General features: G+C 44.1%; 1 protein-coding gene across 1 annotated transcript in view; it reads right to left on the reverse strand.

Annotated features, from left to right (window-relative positions):
- The window catches only part of LOC144495025 (ras GTPase-activating protein 1-like), a 196,163-nt gene that overhangs the window by 79,682 nt on the left and 92,833 nt on the right, over positions 1-23,648 (reverse strand). The window contains exons 9-11 of the mRNA XM_078214823.1: positions 19,139-19,217; positions 14,318-14,435; positions 12,809-12,965 (exon numbers count right to left, since the gene is read on the reverse strand). Coding sequence (XP_078070949.1) covers positions 12,809-12,965; positions 14,318-14,435; positions 19,139-19,217 — 354 coding nt within the window. The remainder of the gene's footprint in view (positions 1-12,808; positions 12,966-14,317; positions 14,436-19,138; positions 19,218-23,648) is intronic.

A 23,648-nucleotide genomic window follows, 5' to 3' on the forward strand; every position in this document is an offset into this window, starting at 1 on the left:
ATTCCTACTATCAAAACTGTTCATTTTGAGACTTCTATCAAATTCCCTCTTAACCATCTCTGCTCTAAGAAGAACATCCCTACCTTACATTGTAATAATTCTCTTCTGCTGGATGTTTGAGGTTGGCATGGCAATAGATATCTTTTTCTTCAAGTATTTAACTAATTCTCTTTTTAAAGTTACGAGTCAACATGCTTTCACTTCAGGTAGAGCTTGCTGAAGTCTAGGTCCAAGGCATTCAAGTCAGGCGACCCTGATCTATACAAGTCACCATAGACTACTCTCCGGAATCGGTTGCATTCTTGGACACACGCATCTCCATTAAGGATGGTCACCTCAGCACCTCACTGTACCGCAAGCCCATGGATAACCTCACGATGCTCCACTTCTTCAGCTTCCACCCTAAACACGTTAAAGAAGCCATCCCCTACGGACAAGCCCTCCGTATACACAGGATCTGTTCAGATGAGGAGGATCGCAACAGACACCTCCAGACGCTGAAAGATGCCCTCATAAGAACAAGATATAGCGCTCGACTCATTGATCAACAGTTCCAACCCGCCACAGCGAAAAACCACACCGACCTCCTCAGAAGACAAACACGGGACACAGTACCCTTCGTCGTCCAGTACTTCCCCGGAGCGGAGAAGCTACGGCATCTCCTCCGGAGCCTTCAACATGCCATTGATGAAGACGAACATCTCACCAAGGCCATCCCCACACCCCCACTTCTTGCCTTCAAACAACCGCACAACCTCAAACAGACCATTGTCCGCAGCAAACTACCCAGCCTTCAGGAGAACAGTGACCACGACACCACACAACCCTGCCACAGCAACCTCTGCAAGACGTGCCGGATCATCGACACAGATGCCATCATCTCACGTGAGAACACCATCCACCAGGTACACGGTACATACTCTTGCAACTCGGCCAACGTTGTCTACCTGATACGCTGCAGGAAAGGATGTCCCGAGGCATGGTACATTGGGGAAACTATGCAGACGCTGCGACAACGGATGAATGAACACCGCTCGACAATCACCAGGCAAGACTGTTCTCTTCCTGTTGGGGAGCACTTCAGCGGTCACGGGCATTCGGCCTCTGATATTCGGGTAAGCGTTCTCCAAGGCGGCCTTCGCGACACACGACAGCGCAGAGTCGCTGAGCAGAAACTGATAGCCAAGTTCTGCACACACGAGGACACAATATCTCAACTGGGATATTGGGTTCATGTCACACTATTTGTAACCCCCACAGTTGCCTGGACCTGCAGAGTTTCACTGGCTGTCTTGTCTGGAGACAATACACATCTTTTTAGCCTGTCTTGATGCTCTCTCCACTCACGTTGTTTTGTTTCTTAAAGACTTGATTAGTTGTAAGTATTCGCATTCCAACCATTATTCATGTAAATTGAGTTTGTGTCTTTATATGCCCTGTTTGTGAACAGAATTCCCACTCATCTGAAGAAGGGGCTTGGAGCTCCGAAAGCTTGTGTGGCTTTTGCTACCAAATAAACCTGGTGGATTTTAACCTGGTGTTGTTAAACTTCTTACTGTCTATACAAGAAAGCCAGATACGGTCTAAGGAGATCCATCAAATATGCCAAAAGACAGTATCATACCAAGCTAGGATAGCCACATGGAACTCCGCCGATGATGGCAAGGTCTGCAAGACATGACAGGCTATAAGATGAAGGCATGTAAAATCGCTGGCACCAACGCACCCTCCCTGATGAGCTCAGTGCAAGATGTCAGTGAGAGCATGCCCTCCACCCCGGAAGCCTCGGATGAACCTGTATCCGAGATCACCATTGCAGATGTCAGAGCAGCCTTCACGAAGGTCAACCCACGGAAAGCGACTGGCCCGGATAGGGTACTCGGATGAGTACTCAGATCCTGTGTGGACCAGCTGGCGGAGGTATTCGCAGACATCTTCAACCTCTCTTTACATCAATCCAAGATCCCTATCTGCTTCAAGAAGATGACCATCATCCCAGTATAGCAGCATGCTATAATGACTATCATCCAGTGGCTCTGACATACATCAATATGAAGTGCTTCGAAAGGTTAGTTATGGCACAAATCAATTCCGGCCTTCCACATGGTCTGGATCCACTACAGTTCGCCTATTACCACAACAGGTCCACAGCAGATGCCATCTCCCTGGCCCTGGACTCAAACCTGGAACACCTTGATAACAAAGACACCTATGTCAGACTCCTTCTGTGGGGAGAGAATAGAGCCAACATTTTGAGTCTCGATGACCCTTCGTCAGAACTGGCAGGGGTGAGGTGTTGGGTATGATGGAGGAATGGTGTCCCGGAGAGAGCAGTTCCTGCACAAGGCTGACAGGGAGGGGGGTGGGTCGGGGGGTGGAGGGCGGCGGCAGCGGTGGGGAGAGATGGTGGTGAGGGAAAGATGTATTGGGTAGTGGCATCATGTTGGACTTGGCAGAAATGGTGAGGGATGATGCTTTGAATGTGGAGACTGGTAGGGTGAAAAGTGAAGGCAAGGGGGAACCTATCCTGGTTCTGGGAGGGAGGGGAGGGAGTGAGAGCAGTAGTCCGGGGGATGGGTTGGATGCGGTTGACAACCCTGTCAACCACAGTGGGTGGAAAACCCCGATTGAGGAAGGAAGAAAGACATATCGGCAGCGCTATTTTGGACAGTGGCATCAGCTGAACACATGCAATGGAGGCGAAGGAACTGAGAGAATGGGATGGAGTCCTTACAGAATGTGGGGCGTGAAAACAGCTGTAGACAAGGTAGTTGTTGGAGGTGCAGGGTTTGTAATAGATACGAGTGGATAGTTTATCACCAGAAATGGAGACAGAGAGGTCAAGGAAGGGAAGAGAAGTGTCAGCGATGGACCATTGAAGGTGAGAGGCATGGAAATCCGCAGTATTTTGCTTTTATGTCAGACTCCTATTTAATAACTACAGCTCAACCTTCAACACCATTATTATTACGAAACTCATATCCAAACTCGGTGGCTTGGGGCTCGGCTCCTCCCTCTGTAACTGGATCCTAGACTTCCTAATTCACAGTTCGCAATCAGTAAGGATAGAAAACAGCACCTCCTCCATGATCATCCTTAACACCGGTGCCCCACAATGGTGTGTCCTCAAGCCCCTTACTATACTCCTTATACACCTATGACTGTGTGGCCAAATTCCACTCCAACTCAATTTTCAAGTTTGCTGATGACACCACTGTAGTGGGTTGAATCTCAATGATGAGATAGGAAAAAGACAGAGAACCTGGTGAACTGGTGTGACGACAATAATCTCTCTCTTTCAATGTCAACAAAACGAAAGAGATAGTCATCGATTTCAGAAAGCGTAGTGGAGGGCTTGCCCCTGTCTACATCAATGGGGAAGAAATAGAAATGGTCGCGAGCTTCACGTTTCTAGGTGTCCAGATCTGTCCTGTCCTGGTCCCTCCCATGCTAACATTATAAGTTAAGAAAGCCCACCAACGCCTCTATTTTCTCAGAAGACTAAAGAAATCTGAGGAATCGGATGATCTCCTACAGGGCTGCTTGGAGTCAGTGGACTGGTCAGTATTTAAAAACTCTGCGACCAGCCTGAACGAGTACGCCACTACAGTAATTGACTTCATCAGTAAGCGGGTAGAAGACTGTGTGCCAAAGAAGCAAATCCGTGTGTTACCCAACCGGAAACCGTGGATGAACAGGGATATCCACTGCCTGCTGAAGTCCAGGTCTGAGGTGTTCAAGTCAGGGGACACTGACCTATACAAGAAAGCCAGATATGATCTAAGGAGATCCATCAAAGATACCAAAAGACAGTACCAGACCAAGCTAGAGTCCCAGGCTAGCCACACCCACCCCCCGCCGACTATGGCAAGGTTTGCAAGACGTAACAGGCTACAAGATAAAGGCATATAAAATCGCCAGCTCCAACGTACCCCTCCCTGATGAGCTCAATGCAATCTATGCCCGTTTTGATCAAGAGATCAGCGAGAGCATGCCCTCCACCCTGGAAGCCCTGGATGAACCTATATCTGGGGTCACCCATTGCAGATGTCAGAGTAGATTCTTGAAGGTCAACCCACGGAAAGCGATTGGCCCAGATGAGGTACCCGGACGAGCATTCAGACCCTGCGCGGATCAGCTGGCGGGGGTATTCACAGATATCTTCAACCTCTCTTTACAACAATCTGAGGTCCCTAGCTGCTTCAAGAAGACGACCGTCATCCCGGTACCTAAGAAAAACCAAGCAGCGTGCCTTAATGACTATCGTCCGGTGGCTCTGACATCCATCATTATGAAATGCTTCGAAGGGTTAGTCATGGCTCGAATCAATTCCAGTCTCCCGGACTACCTGGATCCACTACAGTTTGCCTACTGCCGCAACAGGTCCACAGCAGACGCCATTTCCCTGGTCCTGTACTCAACCCTGGAACACCTAGATAACAGGGACACCTATGTCAGACTCCTATTTATTGACTACAGCTCAGCCTTCAACATTATTATTCCCACGAAACACATCTCCAAACTCAGTGGCCTGGGCCTCGGCACCTCTCTCTGCGACTGGATCCTGAACTTCCTAACTCACAGATCACAATCAGTAAGGATAGGCAACAACACCTTCTTCACGATCATCCTCAACACCGGTGCCCCACAAGGCTGTGTTCTCACCCCCTACTATACTCCTTATACACCTATGACTGTGTGGCCAAGTTCCCTTCCAATTCAATTTTCAAGTTTGCTGACGATACCATTGTAAGTGGGTCGGATCTCAAACAATGACGAGACAGAGTGCAGGAATGAGATAGAGAATCTGTTGAACTGGTGCAGCAACAATAATCTCTCCCTCAATGTCAACAAAACGAAGGAGATCGTCATCAACTTCAGGAAGCGTAAAGGACAACATGCTCCTGTCTACATCAATGGAGACAAAGTAGAAAGGGTCGAGAGCTTCAGGTTTTTAGGTGTCCAGATCACCAATAACCTGTCCTGGTCCCCCCATGCCGACACTATAGTTAAGAAAGCCCGCCAACATCGCTACTTTCTCAGAAGACGAAGAGAATTTGGCACATCCGCTACGACTCTCACCAACCTTTACCGATGCACCATAGAAAGCATTCTTTCTAGTTGTATCACAGCTTGGTATGGCTCCTGCTCTGCCCAAGACCAAAGGAACTACAAAAGGTTGTGAATGTAGCCAATCCATCACGCAAAACAGTGTCCCATCCATTGACTGTCTACATTTCCCGCTGCCTCGGCAAAGCAACCAGCATAATTAAGGACTCCATGCACCCGGACATTCTCTCTTCCACCTTCTTCTGTCGGGAAAAAGATACAAAAGTCTGAGGTCATGTCCCAACTGACTCAAGAACAGCTTCTTCCCTGCTGCTGTCAGAGACTTCTGAATGGACTTACCTTGCATTAAGTTGATCTTTCTCTACACCCTAGTTATGACTGTAACATTACATTCTGCACTCTCGTTTCCTTCTCTATGAATGGTATGTTTTGTCTGTATAGCGCGCAAGAAACGATACTTTTACTGTATGTTAATACATGTGACAATAATAAATCAAATCAAATTAAAAATTTGGCATGTCCGCTGCAACTCTCACCAACTTTCACAGATGCATCATAGAACGCATTCTTTCTCGTTGTATCATAGCTTGGTATGGCTCCTGCTCTGTCCAAGACTAAAAGAAACTACAAAGGGTTATGAACAAAGCCCAGTCCATTACTCAAACTAGCCTCCCACCTATTGACACTGTCAACACTTCCTGCTGCCTTGGAAAAACAGCCAGCATAGTTAAGGGCCCCACACATCCCAGACATACTCTCTTCCATCTTCTTCCATTGGGAAAAAGATACAAAAGTCTGAGGACTACTAAACGACTCAAAAACAGCTTCTTCCCTGCTGCCTTCAGACTTTTGAATGGACCTACCTCACATTAAGTTGATATTTTTCTACACCCTAGCTATGACTATAACACTACATTCTGCACTCTCTCCTTTCCTTCTTTATGAACGGCATACCTTGTATAGCACGCAACAACACTTTTCACTGTATAGTAATACATGTGACAATAATAAATCAAATCCAAATCAGATGGGCGGTCTGCTCCTGAACATGGATCAGCCTTTCATGGGCTGGAAAATAGCCTTCTGGGAGGGAGGTCTCCCACATCCATAACAGGTAGAGTTACAGTCCTGGGATGGAATTCTCCCAAAAAATTCGAAGTGTCAAATTCATGTGATAACTGGAGTGATCCACGCTGGTTTTTTCAGTGGGAGGTCAGGCAAGAATCTCCCACACTCTGTGAACTGCAGAGGCCATCAGCGTGAACATCAAAAACTAGGGAGCCAGGCCTATTCACACTTGGGAGGCTGAAACTAGCGGGCCTCTGCGCTTGTGCAGTGGCCCCGCAATGTTAGCCTTCCGATTGCTGGCCAGCCGGGGTTCCCCACAATGCTGCCCCCCCATGGCCCAGTTGCAGTCCCCCTGACCATTCCCAGGCCAGTCCCACACCTCCCTGGACCGCCCCCATCTCCAGCACCAACTGGGGGTGGGGGGGGGGGGGGGGGGTGGAGAAGTGGGCAGCTGAATGGGAAAATCTCGGCCCTGTAGTCTGGGGGTTGGTAGGACGCGGGGTTGCCAGATAATTTTAAATGCAGTGGACAACACTTGTCAGGTTGCCTTGCGATTCTGCATCAAGGTGGAGAAGTATGAGATCCATGCTGGTTGGATTCATCTGCTGGTCAGTTGGTAGTAGGCTCTTGTCTCTTGGGATACTATTGTTCTCTGCTGGCAGGTAAGCTCTTGTTGTATCTCCTGGTGGCTTTTTGACTATGTGAGGCATCATCCTCAGTCTTTCTGGCCAAATTGGGAACTTTTCTGATCCCCAATTAAATTTACCACAAGGCTGTCACGTACAACTAGCATTGGCTTCCTTGCTGAGGCCTTTGACTTGGGAGTGGCACTCTTGTTTCATGTCTTTCCGCCCTCAAGTGGAGGCATTGCTTCAGCTATACTCTCTTGTGCCTTTTCAACTGGGTGAAGTATCTCACTCCCTATCTGCTCATCTGTTTGGGACTACCTTTGTCCCTTCTTAAAACTTGGAAAGAAAGTTTCTGCCAGCCATAAATCAGGCAATGTTTTACCCTTTTCCCTCCCTAATTTAATAAAAGTTAAAGTTTATTTATTAGTCACAAGTAAGGCTTACATTAACACTGCAATGAAGTTACAGAGAAATAACTTGCGATCCTTCAGGCTCTTCGACTACCATCTCCCTCATTATCTCTTTCCCTGCTTTGGAACTTCTTTGGTCCCTTTTAATTCTGGAATATTCTAAGAGTCTATTTTAAATTCAATTAGCCTTTCCTGTACCTCTTCACATTACTGGCCTGGCTGCAGCCTTGTTACATTGAGCAGCACTCTCAAAATGCTTATCTTATTTTTGGCCTCTGGACCTTCCTGCAGATTTCTGCTGGTTGAAGTGGACTTCTTTTCTTTCGCTGGCTAACATTTGGCTGCCAGCCAAATCATTTCTAAGAAGGAAATCGATCCCTGCTACTGGTAACGTAGGGACAATTCCTACTGTGACAGGCCTGAAACAAGGTCACACTCCAGGTGGACCTTATGGAGTAGTGCTGACACATAATCGTCCTCCCACTCCACTGATTAGTGCTTTAGCCTTTAACTTTAAGGACTTGAGTACTCAGTGTTCCAGAGGACAAGGATTTGCTTACAATTTGGGAGGGACAGGGAGACACTGCTGACAAAACTCTGAAGGCTCTCAGGGAGTGTGCCAACCTAATCACCCATATCTTCCAAAGGGGGTGTTTCTATAGCAAGAGTCTCTGCTTACTCTGCTGCACTATTAGGGCGTGATTCGGGGTACTACTCATATGGAGACCTATTGAACCAATGGGCTTCTCTCACAATCTCCACCACTCGGGCCTAAAAAGTGGCCTATTTTATTGCAATGGGAACACACCAATTCTCCTTCGGTCTGCAAGAGGGCTTCTTGCACCTTCCTATGGTGTTTTCTTTTCTGGCTAGGGGTGCTGTTCCCATTTAGATCTCTCTGCTTATCTCTCTAATGTTCATGGTAATGGTTTGGAAGGGGTCTGCCTCAGTGTTCAAGCCAATGGGTGAGATCTTAGACGTCCGTTGAGATGGTTGCATCCCCTGCTAGGAGGATATTCTGCTCCTCCAAGTACGTCTGCAGTTTTGGAGGGTAAGCAATTTTTGAATTCCTCAAACAATACCAACTCACGCAGCTCCTCATAGGAGTGCGGGATTCTTAGCAAACATATCCATCAGTCAAATGCAATTTGCTTCAACCGTTCAAACTCAATGTAGGTTTGTGTGGGCTTCTTACAAACACTCTGGAATTGCTAGCATTATGCCTCTGGGACTAACTCACAGGCACTTAAGCTAGCAACCTTGGTCTGTTCATAATTCATGGACTCATCAAGAATCAGCATGGAAGAGGTCTGTTGGGCTCTTCCTCACAGCTGCCCTTAAATTAAATATGTCCAGATGTCCGTTGGCCATTTTAGCTGTCCTGCTACTTTCTCAGAAGTGACAAAAAATGACTCCAATCACTCTCTTCAAACTTTGAAATGAATTTACCATACATGTTAAATTGGGGGAAGATTAACTACAACATTAGGCAGGGTCTGGAGAGGGTAGATTGAGGAATGCTGTTTGAGAGTAAATCAACATCCGACATGTGGGAGTCTTTCAAATTTCAGTTGAATGGAATTCAGGGCCGGCATGTACCCGTGAGAATGAAGGATAAGGATGGCAAGTATCGGGAACTCTAGATAATGATTGTATGAGCCTTGTCAAAAAGAAAAAGGAAGCATTTGTAAGGTCTAAAAGGCTTAGGACAAGCCCTTGAAGAATATAAAGAACATAGGAAGGAACTTAAGGAAGGAGTTAGGAGGGCTAAAAGGGGTCATGAAAAGCCCTTGGCAAACAGGATTAAGGAAAATCCTAAGGCATTTTATACGCATGTAAAGAGCAAAAGGGTAGCCAGGGAAAGGGTTTGTCTGAAAGGGTTTGTCCACTCAAGGATAGTGGAGGGAATCTATGCTTGGAACCAGAGGAAAAGGGTGAGATACTAAATGAATACTTTGCCTCAGTATTCACCAAAGAGGATGTGTAGATATTCTGGGTCATGTCGATATCAAAGAGGAAGTGTTGGGCGTCTTAAAAAGCATTAAAGTAAATAAGTCTCCAGGGCCTGATGGGATCTACCCCAGAACATTGACGGAAGCAGGGCGGAAATTTCTGGGGCCTTGACAGAAATCTTTGTATCCTCATTGACTACAGGTGAAGTTCCAAAGGACTGAAGGATAGCCAATGTTGGTCCATTGTTTAAGAAGGGCAGCAGGGATAATCCAGGAAATTATAGGCCGATGAGCCTTACATCAGTGGTAGGGAAATTATTGGAAAAGATTCTTAGGGACAGGATTTGCTCACATTTGGAAACAAATGGACTTATACAGTTAGACAGCATGGTTTTGTGAAGGGGAGGTCGTGCCTCATTAACTTGATTGAGTTTTTCGAGGAAGTGACGAAGATAATAGATGAGGGAAAGGTAGTGGATGTTGTATACATGGACTTCAGTAAAGCCTTTGACAAGGTACCTCAGTCACACGGGATCAGAGGAGAGCTGACAAGGTGGATACAGAACTGGCTTGGCCATAGAAGACAGAGAGTAGCAGAGATGGGGTGCTTTTCTGAATGGAAGGCTGTGTTGTTCCACAGGGATCAGTTTTGGGACCTTTGTTGTTCAGAATATATATAAATGATTTGGAGGAAAATGTAGCTGGTCTGATTAGTAAGTTCTCAGACAATACAAAAATTGGTGGAGTTGTGGATAGTGAAGAAGATTGTCAGAGGATACAGCAAGATATAGACCAGTTGGAGACTTGGGCAGGGAAATGGCAGATGGAGTTTAATCTGGACAAGTGTGAGGTAATGCAGTTTTGAAGGTCCAATGCATGTAGGAATTATATAGTAAATGGTAGAACCTTAGGAGTATTGACAGGCGGAGTGATCTGGGCATACATGCCCACTGATCATTGAAAGTGGCAACGCAGGTGGGTAAGGCGGCATATGGCATGCATCAGTTGGGGCATTAAGTATAAAAATTCGCAGGTCATGCTGCAGCTTTACAGAACCTTAGTTAGGCCTCATTTAAAATATTGTGTACAATTCTGGTTGCCACACCACCAGAAGGATATGGATGCTTTGGAGAGGATATAGAAGAGGTTTACCAGGATGTTGCCTGGTCTGGAGAGTATTAGCTATGAGGAGAGGTTGGATAAACTCAGTTTGTTCTCACTGGAACGACGAAGGTTGAAGGGTGACCTGATAGAAGTTTACAAGATTATGAGTGGCATGGACAGAGTGGATAGAGAGATGCTCTATCCTAGGGTAGAAAAGTCAAGTACTAGGGGAGATACTTTTAAGGTGCATGGAGAAAAGTTTAGAGGAGATGTGCGAGGCAAGATTTTTTTTTTTAAACAGAGGGTGGTGAATGTCTGGAACGTGCTGCCCCGGGAGGTGGTGGGAGCAGGTATGATAGCGGCATTTGAGGGGCAGAATACATGAATAGGATGGGAATGGAAGGATATGGATTCCATAAGTGCATACGGTTTTAGTTTAGGTAGACATCGTGATTGGGGCAGACTTGAAGGGTCGAAGGGCCTGTTCCTGTGCTGTAGTGTTCTTTGTTCGTTGTGCATGAAGGCCTCAGAGAGTGGTTTAGGGTTAGAAAGATAGGGGGTGCCACCAGATGGAGAGATGTTCCATTACAGCCTCAGCTATCTGGTCGCTCTCTCTCCCCTTTGAGTTGTTGGCTTCATTTCCAATATTCAAAGATGAAATTCTTCTTTCTTCCTTTCTCTCTCGTATCCACTCCTTAAATTCTAGCTGTATTTTGAGCTTCTCCAGCTCAAATTCGGCGAGGGGAGGGATCAGAGCTCAGCTATGACTCTACATCTAACTCCATATCCCAGTCACGTGAAATCCAACTGGATCGGCATTAGGGGTCAATTTAACATGGCCAATCAACCTAACCCACACATCTTTGGCATGTGGGAGGAAACCTGAGCACCAGGAGGAAATCCACGCAGACATGGGGAGAATGTGCAAATTCCACAAGTCACCAGAGGCCAGAATCGAACCCAGGTCCCTGGCGCTGTGAGGCAGCAGTGCTAACCACTGTGCCACCATGCTGCCCCACAGAATATGTCCCCACAGAAGGTTCTTGAGGTGCTAAAGATTACACTGAAAACCAATTTAAAATCATCAGTCGGGCTCGCAATGTGGCGCATTTGCATGTACTGAAAGCTACACATAATAATACATCAATATCTTGGCTGGAACTTTCTGGCTATTCTTGTCGGCGGGATCTTCCGATCGCACTGACGGTGGACTCCCGCCACAGTATATCAGCGGCAAAGGGTGCATTCAATGGGAGACCCCATTAGCAACGGCGGGATCAGAAGATCCTGCTACTGGCCAATGGCTGGCCGCATCCCGCTGCCGTGAAACATGTGATGGGCTGCGCGATAAATCACGCCCTTATTTTTTGCAAACAGAAAGCACATGTGTCATAGAATCCATACAAACACAGAATCCGTACAATGCAGGAAGTCTCTATCTGGCTCATCGGGTCTGTACAGACTCTCCAAAAGAGCATCCCATCCAGGCTCTCCTCTTTGCCCTATCCCCATAACCTTGCGCATTTACCATGGCTAATCCACCTAACCTAAATAAGTGGTGGTTTAGCATGGCCAATCTACCTAACGTGCACATCTTTGAACTGTGGGAGGAAACCCACGCAGGCATACATTTTGTCTGTTTCAGCTAAATACAGCCATTTTCTTTATCCTGATTTTTTTTCACTCTTAAAAGAATACAACTCTTGGAAACAGAAACTTTTCCCTCCAACAGCATCACACCCTCAATGTAAAGCTCTTTCCACAGTTCTTAAATGTCACTTAAACCTGCCTCAGAAGTCACTATTATACAGGCAATTTCAATTCCCATACTAACCAACTTAAGGGTTGAATAAGTTTGCACTGAAGTGAGAGATATTTTGTATTGTCATCCCATAATAAATGGAAACTCGGAGGCTGCCAAGACATGATTCACAATGGATTCCTCGTGCCTACAAAAGGAGACAGAGACTTCAATCTCACTGTTCTCGACTGGATCCAAAGCTAGGTTCCCAGAAATGAAAGGTGGGCGCGCTTGTGGAACATTTTTAGAATTTTATGGATAACTATTGCCTCTACTTTTAAAATCAACAAAATTCTGTAACCTGCTGAAGACATAAACAAGTGTGGCTAGTTTCCAGACCACATGAAGGTACATTGAAGGTAACCATAAATAAAATTCAATTTTCTAGTTTGCACTATTACTGGTGACCAAACTATCACATATCAAATAATTAAACAGTTATCAGCACGTCTGCTCTGGTAATAAACTGTAAGCTGGTGAAAGAAATATATTTAAGTTTTGTTGGTGTATGGACAGTCATAAGGACATGTGCCATAATGTCCATTTTTAACAGACCTTCATGAAAGAAGACGAGCCTTATTTAAAAGCTTAGCATGTTACGAGGAACACAAATTGCATTGCAAGTATTATAGAATGTTTATTCATGATACTTAGATTGGAAAGGGTATAGAGGAGAAAATATCAGAGTTATCTGGCATATAGAACTTCAAAATGCCTTAAAATATTTATTAGAAAAATACATGCACTTAAGTTCAAGTGTGTAAATATCTTCACCTGCCAAACAGACTGTCATGAACTCCATATACAGTACAAACGCTGAGGTCTATTAATCCTTTTGGTTTTGTGGCTCTCTTTTCACTTTCAAAATAGATTAGCTGGGAGTCATTCCCCTCCAAAATGAAGTACAAGTTTTTCCATCGTTTACCTTTACCTGAAACAAACAAATTCAAGATTTGTGGTTAATTTAGGGAAAATATAAAGAAAGGAGCAGCCCAACATTTATCCTGATATCCCAATAGAGTTACAACTCAATTTTATTTTGGTAATGGTGAGATCAATTTCAGTTTTATTTAAAAGAATCGAAGTGCCAAAAAATAAAACAGAAGTGTGATGATGCTGATATCTATTACCACTCTGTGGCATTGAACAAAGTTTCCCATCATGAGTTGCAGAGAGCCGAGTTGTACCAAGAAGTGAGGGTGTCCTCCAACATGTGATGGGAAATGTCAGAGTGAGTCAGGTATACCAGAGGTGTTGTTCTCTTCTAGTAGTTAGCCACAGGGGCAGCAACTGACATGGGAAAGTCATAACCAGATGTCAATTTACAAACGTCATAAACGCTCTTCATTGTGACTCAAATGTCATATAGTCAAAGACTGCCTCTATCATTAAAATGGAAATATGATATGCATTTGTTATAATTATTACAATTTTAGTGCCCTAAAAGGTGGGGGCAGCTACGTCTTTTGCAGAATTGTAAAGATGGATGGCCAAATTAAACCTAGAGTTCCTGGTATAAGAGTAGACTCAAATAATTGGGGTCAGTTCCCCTAGACATGCATGTAAAATGATAAAAGAATTGGATTCTGTCAAGTTGGATAGGTTAAACATGATTGATAGGCAGAATTGATGTTCGCAAACATTTTTGGAGAATATTTCCTAAGTCAATTTCCACCAAAGCCATGTGTAAAATATAAGTTCTTTAAAAATAAAGTTTAGTCAATGGGCTATTTTCAGTTATAGGATATATGTTATAAATCAGCTTGGATCAGAAGGATTTATAACTGGCAATGGCTTTATTAAGCCTTTGTTATATTGTTTTCATAGGATGAACAGAAATGGCCCAATTTTTTTCCAAGATTGTCTTCAATTTTGCCCACCAACTTTTTGGTTAATCACAATCTCTTGGGAGAGACAAAGGTAAAAGCCAGAAATCTGAACTAAAAATAAAAAATGCTAGAAATACTCAACAGGTCTGGCAGCACCTGTGAAAAGAGAAAGTGAGTTAACATTTCAGATCATGACCTTTCATCAGATTGTGATTTGAGTAGGCCATTGCTTGGTTCCTTTCTGGATTGAGCAAGCTTGATAGACCACTCTGCATTCCCTGTCATTTTAATGTGTTCTGCAGTTAATTAGCAGATACTATCTAGGTTCTTTTATTTATGAATTCAGACAGAAAAATATTTTCAGCAGCATCCACACAAAAGGTCAAGGTCTCGAGACAGAATGTTTGTGTAAAAGGAAGTCAAACTCAACAATCTCTAAGCTAGGTTCACTTACTCTTTTTCCAGAGGTAGTCTTTCTTCACTATATTCTTATAAAGTGCATCCTTCGGCTTGCGCCTGATTGTATTGTATATTTCTCTACCATCATGCTCATTGAGTACTTGTTCTTGATGCTAAAAAATTTAAATCTTTAATTAGTTGCATCATCGCATTGTCACAAATTAGTTGCATCATCATAAATTTGAAACTGCAAAAGTCAAGCACAAAATTATGCTACGTTAACTCTAAAATCTTAATACTCAAGTACACTGGTCGTGTTTTTTGGCAATTAAATGACCAATGATTCAACTCTACATATTCTAATGAATTTATTATACCAGATAACAATTGATACATTCATAAACGGTCCATGATTCTTATGCAACATAAACAGAAACCTAAATTCATAGCCAAGATCTTGTGGAGCACTGCTTTGTTCTACAAGTATAAGAAGTGAAACAGGAAACCAGCTAATTGCCCTTTAAATATAATTTTATTGGTGATTAGGTTGATGCAAGGATCAAAAGATATGACTGGCAATTTGTTTCCCTCTGATGGGCAGTCCAAAAGATATGACTTGGCCTTATGATCTAGAGTAGTGATGCGCAACTTAGCCTCGTGAGTGGACTGCATGAGGCCCTCCTTCATCTCAGTAGGCCTCAAGATTGTTCAGTAATGCTTGTTCACTAACCATGACCCATTAATAAGATTAAATACATTTAATACAGGCTGAATATTTCATAATGAGTTATAGAAAATTCTTAATCATTTATATAGTAGAACTATCAACTTTAATGGTTAAAAAAAAACAAATATTTTACACTTTGGATGCAGAGGGAACACACGGCTCTCACGGTCAATGTTGTGCACAATCAGCATGCACCTCATTTAACTTGCCCTTGCTTTATGTGCATATCGCTTCAGTCATACCCCGGTAGGAAAAAAAAGTACGCGGACAGGAATCAGCAGAATATGGCAACCCTGCGCCTGGCCAAAGTTCAACAAAGTGTCTTGGGGTGGGCTGCAATCAGAACCTTAATGGACTGCATATGGCCCGCAGGCCGCTGGTTACCCACTCTTTACTGTTCACTTTACCACTACATAGATTTGAAGCAACAACAGGAATTTCTGGATCATCAGTCTCAAATAGCAATTTCTTGCAGACATCAGGTCAGTTTGAGAACAGCTGTGTACCCAGTAGTCACTTTTGGCACAATACTATTTGGCAATCAGGAACAGTTTTACTATACTCAATACACATAGTTAATTCTCATTTTAATTAATATTATTTAATAAATATGGTCTTGTCAGTATAGTGTGCTATTTTTGTCAAAAGTTTCAGAGAGATCATAAAAATCATTAATGATTAACCATTTTTTTCTCGTTTATAAAAAAGATAGAATTTTGTTTTGGCATAGTGCATGTTCAAATAATTGATGAAGAGATAGTATGGACTAATCAATGGAAGCTAATGTTTGCACTGAGGGTGGCAGTGTAATGTCCCAGTATACTTTGAACTTAAACTGGACACAAACAAGCTATTAAAATGGCTGCTTCAAATCATGTGACCTTTGGCATTTGAGCTACAGACTCGAGCAAATACCGAATTAAATATGGACATGCACAGTCATTCTGGAAATTCACACATCTCTAGGTAAAAGGATAGACCATTACAAAAGAACTATAGACTCTCCAATTTACCTATCCCCAGGTTTCACCTGGGACCAAAGAGGAGATTGAAACTAAACTGGTGGGAGACAGGAGTAAATGGACATATCAATCTTTCTTTGTTTAAGATGATTTTACCCATCTAAGCTAGACTGAGTGAATCTCAAAGGTGTTAAACCACAACACAGGATAATGGAATCAATACTCCTTCATTGGAAAAGACTTTGAACTTGTGAAAGTCATGTTTTCGAACCACTTGTTAATAATCAGCACAGGCCGTTTGCAGACAATTCCACCAAAAAGCCATTGAACCAACAGTTCAGTGGTAAGAAAGTCAGACTGTGAATTAGCTGCAAGTCACCAGCAGCCAAGACAATTAACAGCAAGTTCGAGCCAAGGTCATTGCCAACCGGGTCAAGTCTGATCTGGAGTCGGTGATCCATCCTGATCAAACCTGTGCTAGACCCGGCAGGAAGATCTCTGATAGCCTCGCGCTACTCAGGGATACAATTGCCTATGTGCAGGACAAGCAGGTGGACACCTGCCTCATCAGTTTAGATCAGGAGAAGGCGTTTGATAGAATATCGCACACCTACATGATGGATGTGCTCTCCAAAATGGGTTTGCGGAGGGAATCCGCAATTGGATTCAACAATCACAGATTACATCAGTAGCGCAGTCTCAATCAATGGGGGGAATCAGATAGGTTCCAGATCAGTCTGAAATCAGGCTGGACTGCCCTCTCTCCCCTGTCCTTTTTGTGTGTTGCATTGAACCCCATCAGAAAGGACCCAGGCATTAAAGGGGTTACCATCCCAGGCAGCGGAGGCACGCAGGTCAAAGCCTCCCTGTACATGGATGACGTGGCTGTCTTCTGCTTGGACCTGTCATCTGTTTGCAGGCTCCTCCAAGTCTGTGAGCAGTTTCAGCTGGCCTCGGGAGCGAAAGTCAACCGGGGCAAAAGCACTGCTATGTTCTTCGGGAACTGGGCGGACCGATCCTTTGTCCCCTTCACCGTCGGGGCAGACTACCTTAAGGTGCTGGGGATATGGTTTGGAGCGGTGGGGGCGTGTGCCAAAAACTGGGAAGAGTGCATCGCCAAAGTAAGGCAGAAATTGGGCTTGTGGGAGCAACGCTCCCTCTATCACCGGCAAAAACCTGGTCATCCTGTGTGAGGTACTGTCCATTTTATTGTTCATAGCGCAGGTCTGGCCTATCCTCAAATCCTGCGCAGCAGCAGTCACTCAGGCCATCTTCAAATTTATCTGGAGATCTAAGATGGATCGTGTAGAGAGGGAAGTGATGCATAAATCTCTGGAGGATGGAAGGAAAAATGGTCCCAACGCCGCCTTCATCCTGATGGCCACCTTTGTGAGCGGCTGCATCAAGCTGTGTGTAGACCCTCGGTACGCTAACACCAAGTGCCACTACGTTTTGAGGTTCCACCTGTCCCAAGTGTTACGGAGGATGGGTCTGGCCAAACTGCCGCGGAACGCTCCAAGTAGTTGGACAGTACCGCAGCACCTGTCCTTCGTGGAGAAATTTTTCCAGAAACACACCTTTGACCACACAGTGATCAAGCAGTGGTCAGCGCATAATGTCCTCAAGGCCCTGAGGGAAAAGGAGATGCTGGATCCTGTCGGATGGTTCCCTGAGCAGACTGTCAATGTCATCTGGTGGAATGCCTCATCACCAAAACTTTCAAACAAGCACCAAGACCGGGCTTGGCTGGTGGTGAGAAGGGCACTTCCCGTTAGATCCTTCATGCACGCTCGAGGTCTTAACACCACCGCACGCTGCCTTCGAAGCGGCTGCGGGGGTGATGAGACGGTTGCACACCTCCTTGTGGAATGTGCCTTTGCAAAGAAGGTTTGAAATGAGATGCAGTGGTATTTGCCAAGGTTCATCCCAAGCAGCTCCGTGACGCAAGACTTTGTGCTCTACGGGCTGTTTCCAAGACTGCACACCGAGACAGGTATCAACTGCTGCTAGAGGGTCATCAACTTGGTGAAGGACGACGCTCTTTGGTCCGCCTGAAACTTGCTGATCTTCCTGTGCAAAGATATGTCCTCGACCGAGTGTTGCAGATTGGCACATTCCAAGGTCCAGGACTACGTGCTGAGGGACGCTCTCAAGCTTGGGGCAGCTGCCACAAAGGCACAACGGGGAAAGGCCACCGTTTAAAGCCTTTCAACCAAGGCAGACCGAGGGGCCAGTAACTGTAAAAAAAAACACTCGGACTGCGTAACTGTGTGCTAATCTGTGAAAACAGCACACAGTGAAATGTGACGAATGTAAATTATTTGTTGAAGAACTGAACTGTAATAAATGTAATGTCTTGGAACAGAGCACCGTAAAGTATTTTAAATATGACTGATTTTTTTTGCACTGTTTGTAATTATTGGAAATGTTGTTCTGCAATGGTTTACTTCAGAGTATTTATGAATAAAGTATATTTTTGAAATAAAAAAAAATCTTGAAAGTGAGAGATCCCAGTGAGAAGGACTCTCCCAACCTTGTTCCAACTTCAAATCCACCTGAGAACCAACCTCTTAGAAATGTGCATACAGGAAACCTCATAGCCTACTGTGAGTCCTTTGCTTTACAAGACCTTGACTTCAACTTCAAAGCATCAAAACCATCCAAGAAGCTACAGGTCTGCCAAGTGGGAGACTGGAGTTAATAAGTCAGAGACTGAGATTAGTACAGTTTGTAAAAGTTCGTTACTTAATTTGCATCTAATCTCTATGGGCCCGAATTGTGCCCAAATTCAGCACTTAGACTCAAAATGGTAAACTCGGGCCCTGTGTGCAAGAGAGATTTCACATTTAATTTTGCATAAGCATGTTTATTTTTATAATCAAAAAAATCTGGCTGAATTGTTTAATTGGGACATATATTCCAAAGGTAAGAGGAGACATACCTCCTTCATACAAAACGTACAGATCATGGGCAGTGAAGGAACACAAAAATTTAAAAAAACACTTCAGAACTAACAAAATCTTCCTCACTAAACAAAGTACATATCAGTCCATCCTCAAGTTTAGCCTCTGCACATTTAAACATATCTACTGGCAAAGACAAAACTAAAATCTATAGATTAAATATTTAAAAATCATGTAACTCAGTTAAAACAATGTTCCCTCATTTTGCACAGGTTGCAACTCACCTGCAAGGGGACAGGATCTTTGAGGTAATAACCTTCAACAATTTGCTCCTTCCTATAGTGCTCAATGATTTCCTCTATACTGTAATAAAATGTGTATACATTTTTAAACAGATTGTCATAATCATGAAAATACCAAATATTGTTGATGATCAACAGATTAAATGCAAGTTCAACTAAGTATTATGGCAAACCAATGTAAACAGTTCAAGAATAACTCGTCATGTTTAAACTGTATTTCAGTCGATATTAATTCTCTTTAGGATTCTGAAGATACTATGTCTCTCAAAGAACCCCAGGCAGAATGATGTGTGACTATTACTATATAAAATTACTCTCACGGAATTTGGCTTCAATGCCTATATCTTCAGGGGTACCAGACAAACATATACTGTAATCAATTGCAGAGAAGGAACAAATATGTTAATGGAGTAGCTTGAACCACCAAGATCTAAGCGCCATTATTTAAAAGATATCTTAATGAAAAACCATAGATTTTGCAAGGCTTGTATCTAATCCACACCTAATTTGATAACTATGATAGTGAATGGATGAATTTTATTGCTACCGAAATCCATCCAGAGGATTGGTTTACATACCAAGGGCAGGATCCTTGCATCCTCATCTAAATTTTGAGTACTAGTCTGCATCTGCTTGGCCAACTCTCCCCACATTAAGTTTTGGACAACAACCCTTTAATTAGTTTAAAGAGACTGCCGTCCATTGGCACTGGAAAACAGCAGCTCTGCACACACACATGGGTAGTGCCTCACTCCTATCATTTGTCAGCAATTAGGCAATTCTTTTAAGTAGGAAGCAGATCACAGGCATTGCAACAGATGCAGACTGCAAAAGATTTGTTTTAATACATTTAGAAATGGGTCTTAAAGGGATAGAGGTTTGAGTATAATTGGTTAAATATCAAAAATCAGGTCAATTTAAACCCGAGTTACACCCAAACCACTTACTTTGGAGCTTCCCACAAAACAGTCCATATTGCTAACTTGGCATGATGCTAATTAAGGAAAGCTTGTCAATGTGCACTTTTTTTTTCCTTTTAGGTGCATAGGTGCTAGTAACACATTTTAAGAGCTTTAACAAATCAAAATTGTTTGATATACTAAGAAATTGTGATGTTATTCATAAAGAAATAGGAACTAATTGTTATGCAAGTATACACCCAGGAAGCAACATTTACTGCTACACTGCAGTCAACTGCCAAGCTTCAAAGTATCAGTCCTTCAGCCACATGGAGAGCTGTAAGAAATACATTTGAAGCACCAGTATTTTGGGTCCAAAATGTGATTATTTCAAACTTGTGGGAACTGGTGGCAACAGTTATCTGTGATTAAAATGCAAACATTTTAAATAGATTCAATGTTGAATTAGATTGAGAAAAATCACTTGAATTAATGTCGGAGAAAGAGGAAAAAACAGATGGGCCAAGTGCTTCAGGGTTTTACCCTGAACTGTGACCTTGTAAGATACTCGTCCTGTTTTCTCCATAACTATCCCAGGGACCCATCTGGGACCATCCCCGAAGTTCCTTACATGAACCAGATCACTCGTTCATTCTGTCCTTGCAGAATGATAATTTATTTTTTGGGTTTCTTATTGGACTGCACCCTTCCCGTCAATATGGGAATAGCAGGCTCAATTTGGTATGAAGTCGTCGTCCAATTAACAGTTCCACTGGAGCAACACCTGTTATGTTTAGTGTGGCCCTGTAATCAAACAGCAATCGTGCCAGTTTAGTCTTCATGGATGCCACCAGTTGTTTCTTCATGCTATTTCTGAAGGTTTGAACCACCCATTATGCCAGGCCATTTGACAATAGTGATTAGGTGCAGTTCGGATGTGTTGGGTACTATTGGTGAGCACAAAGTTCTGGAAATCACTACTTGTAAAGGCTGTGCCATGATCAGAAATCAAGACATTCCGTATTCCACATGTACTGATGGAATCTATCCAAGGCTGCTCAGGGAGGCGAGAGATGAAATCGCTGGGCCTCTGACGCAAATCTTTGTCTCGTCACTGGACACAGGTGAGGTCGCAGAGGATTGGAGGATAGCTAATGTGGTCCCGTTATTTAAGAAGGGTAGGAAGGATAACCCGGGAAATTATAGGTCGGTGAGCTTGACGTCCGTGGTAGGGAAGTTGTTGGAGAGGATTCTTAGAGATAGGATGTATGCGCATTTGGAAAGGAATAAACTCATTAACGATAGTCAGCATGGTTTTGTGAGAGGGTGGTCATGCCTCACTAACCTGGTGGAGCTTTTTGAAGAAGTGACTAGAATGGTTGACGAGGGAAGGGCCGTGGATGTGGTCTACATGGACTTCAGTAAAGCGTTTGACAAAGTCCCTCATGGTAGGTTGGTGCAAAAGGTTGGATTTCATGGGATAAAGAGGGAGGTGGCTAGATGGGTGGAGAACTGGCTTGGTCACAGAAGACAGAGGGTGGTAGTGGAAGGGTCTTTTTCCGGCTGGATGCTTGTGACTAGTGGTGTTCCGCAGGGCTCTGTATTGGGACCTCTGCTGTTTGTGATTTATATAAACGATCTGGAAGAAGGTGTAACTGGGGTGATCAGTAAGTTTGCCGTCGACACGAAAATGGCTGGACTTGCAGATAGTGAGGAACATTGTCAGAGGCTACAGAAGGATATAGATAGGCTGGAAATTTGGGCAAAGAAATGGCAGATGGAGCTCAATCCAGATAAATGCGAAGTGATGCATTTTGGTAGAACTAACGTAGGGGGGAGCTATACGATAAATGGCAGAAACATAAAGGGTGTAGATACGCAGAGGGACCTGGGTGTGCAAGTCCACAGATCCTTGAAGGTGACGTCACAGGTGGAGAAGGTAGTGAATAAGGCATATGGCATGCTTGCCTTTATAGGATGGGGCATAGAGTATAAAAGTTGGGGTCTGATGTTGCAGTTGTACAGAACGTTGGTTCGGCCGCATTTGAAATACTGCGCCCAGTTCTGGTCGCCACACTACCAGAAGGACGTGGAGGCTTTAGAGAGAGTGAAGAGGAGGTTTACCAGGATGTTGCCTGGTATGGAAGGGCTTAGTTATGAAGAGAGATTGGGTAAACTGGGGTTGTTCTCACTGAAAAGACAGAGGATAAGGGGTGACCTAATAGAGGTGTATAAAATTATGAAAGGCATAGATAGGGTGAACGGTGGGAAGCTTTTTCCCAGGTCGGTGGTGACGTTCACGAGGGGTCATAGGTTCAAGGTGAGGCGGGGGGAGGTTTAACACGGATATCAGAAGGACGTATTTTACGCAGAGGGTGGTGGGGGCCTGGAATGCGCTGCCGGGCAAGGTGGTGGAGGCGGACACACTGGGAACGTTTAAGACTTATCTAGATAGCCACATGAACGGAGTGGGAATGGAGGGATACAAAAGAATGGTCTAGTTTGGACCAGGGAGCGGCGCGGGCTTGGAGGGCTGAAGGGCCTGTTCCTGTGCTGTATTGTTCTTTGTTCTCTTTGTATTGAATCTTTGTCGTAATTTCTCGTTTGTAGCCTGAGAATCATGGAGCCCATGTGGTGCACCTCCAACCACTTGGGAGTGCGTGTCCACCATGATTAAAAACATGAAACCCATAAAGTGGCAAGCAAAGTCCTCAAGCACAAGCACCCATGGCTTGCCAGGCTACTCCCATGGGTGTAGGGAGCCTGAGGGTTGGAGTTTTTGAGTTTCCCGACACAGGTCATATCGCCTCACCAAGTCTGTGATGTCAGAGTCAAGACTGGACCACCAGGCGTAACTCCTAGTTACTCCCACCTGGGAGTATCAAAAATCTTTATTTTTGGCCATTATGTAGTTCCGTTAATATTGGACATTGTTCTGGGGGCAGAACAATTATTCGAGATCCCCAAAGAGTGATCCCGTCCTCAACACTACTATGTTCAGCTTTCTTAATGAGGTAAGGTTTCATTTCTTCAGAGGGTCATCCTTGGAATCCACCACATGCCTTATTTTGGATAAGGTTGGATCTTTCTGGATCCATGCTTTAATCTGCCTTGCTGACACTGGCAAGGTCTCCAAAAAGTTCAGTCATCACAATCTCTTCCAATTCTCGGAAAGGAACCAGGCATGTAGACAATGGAAGGTTACTCAGTGCATCAGCATTAGCTATCTGGGGCCCAGGGCGGTATTCCAGAAGATATTCGTAGGCCACCAATAACAAAGCCCAAAGTTGTATCCAAGTGGAGGCGACACGGGGAGCTGCCTTGTCCTCTTTAAAGAGGTCCAATAAGGGTTGAAGGTCAGTAACTGAAAAAAACCATCAACCATAGACATATTGATGGAACTTCTTCACATCAAATACGACTGCCAACCTTTTCTTCTCAATTTGAGAATACCTTCGCTCCGCATCCAAAAGGGTCCTGGAGGCATACGCAATGGGCTTTTCTGTCCTGTCTTTCCAGCGATGTGACAGCACTGCACCAAGCCCGCTTGGGAAATCATCACTAATTAATATGTCTTTCTTCTGGTTGAAATG

Source organism: Mustelus asterias, chromosome 6 (genome assembly GCF_964213995.1).
Source record: "Mustelus asterias chromosome 6, sMusAst1.hap1.1, whole genome shotgun sequence".
Taxonomy (NCBI): Eukaryota; Metazoa; Chordata; class Chondrichthyes; order Carcharhiniformes; family Triakidae; genus Mustelus; species Mustelus asterias.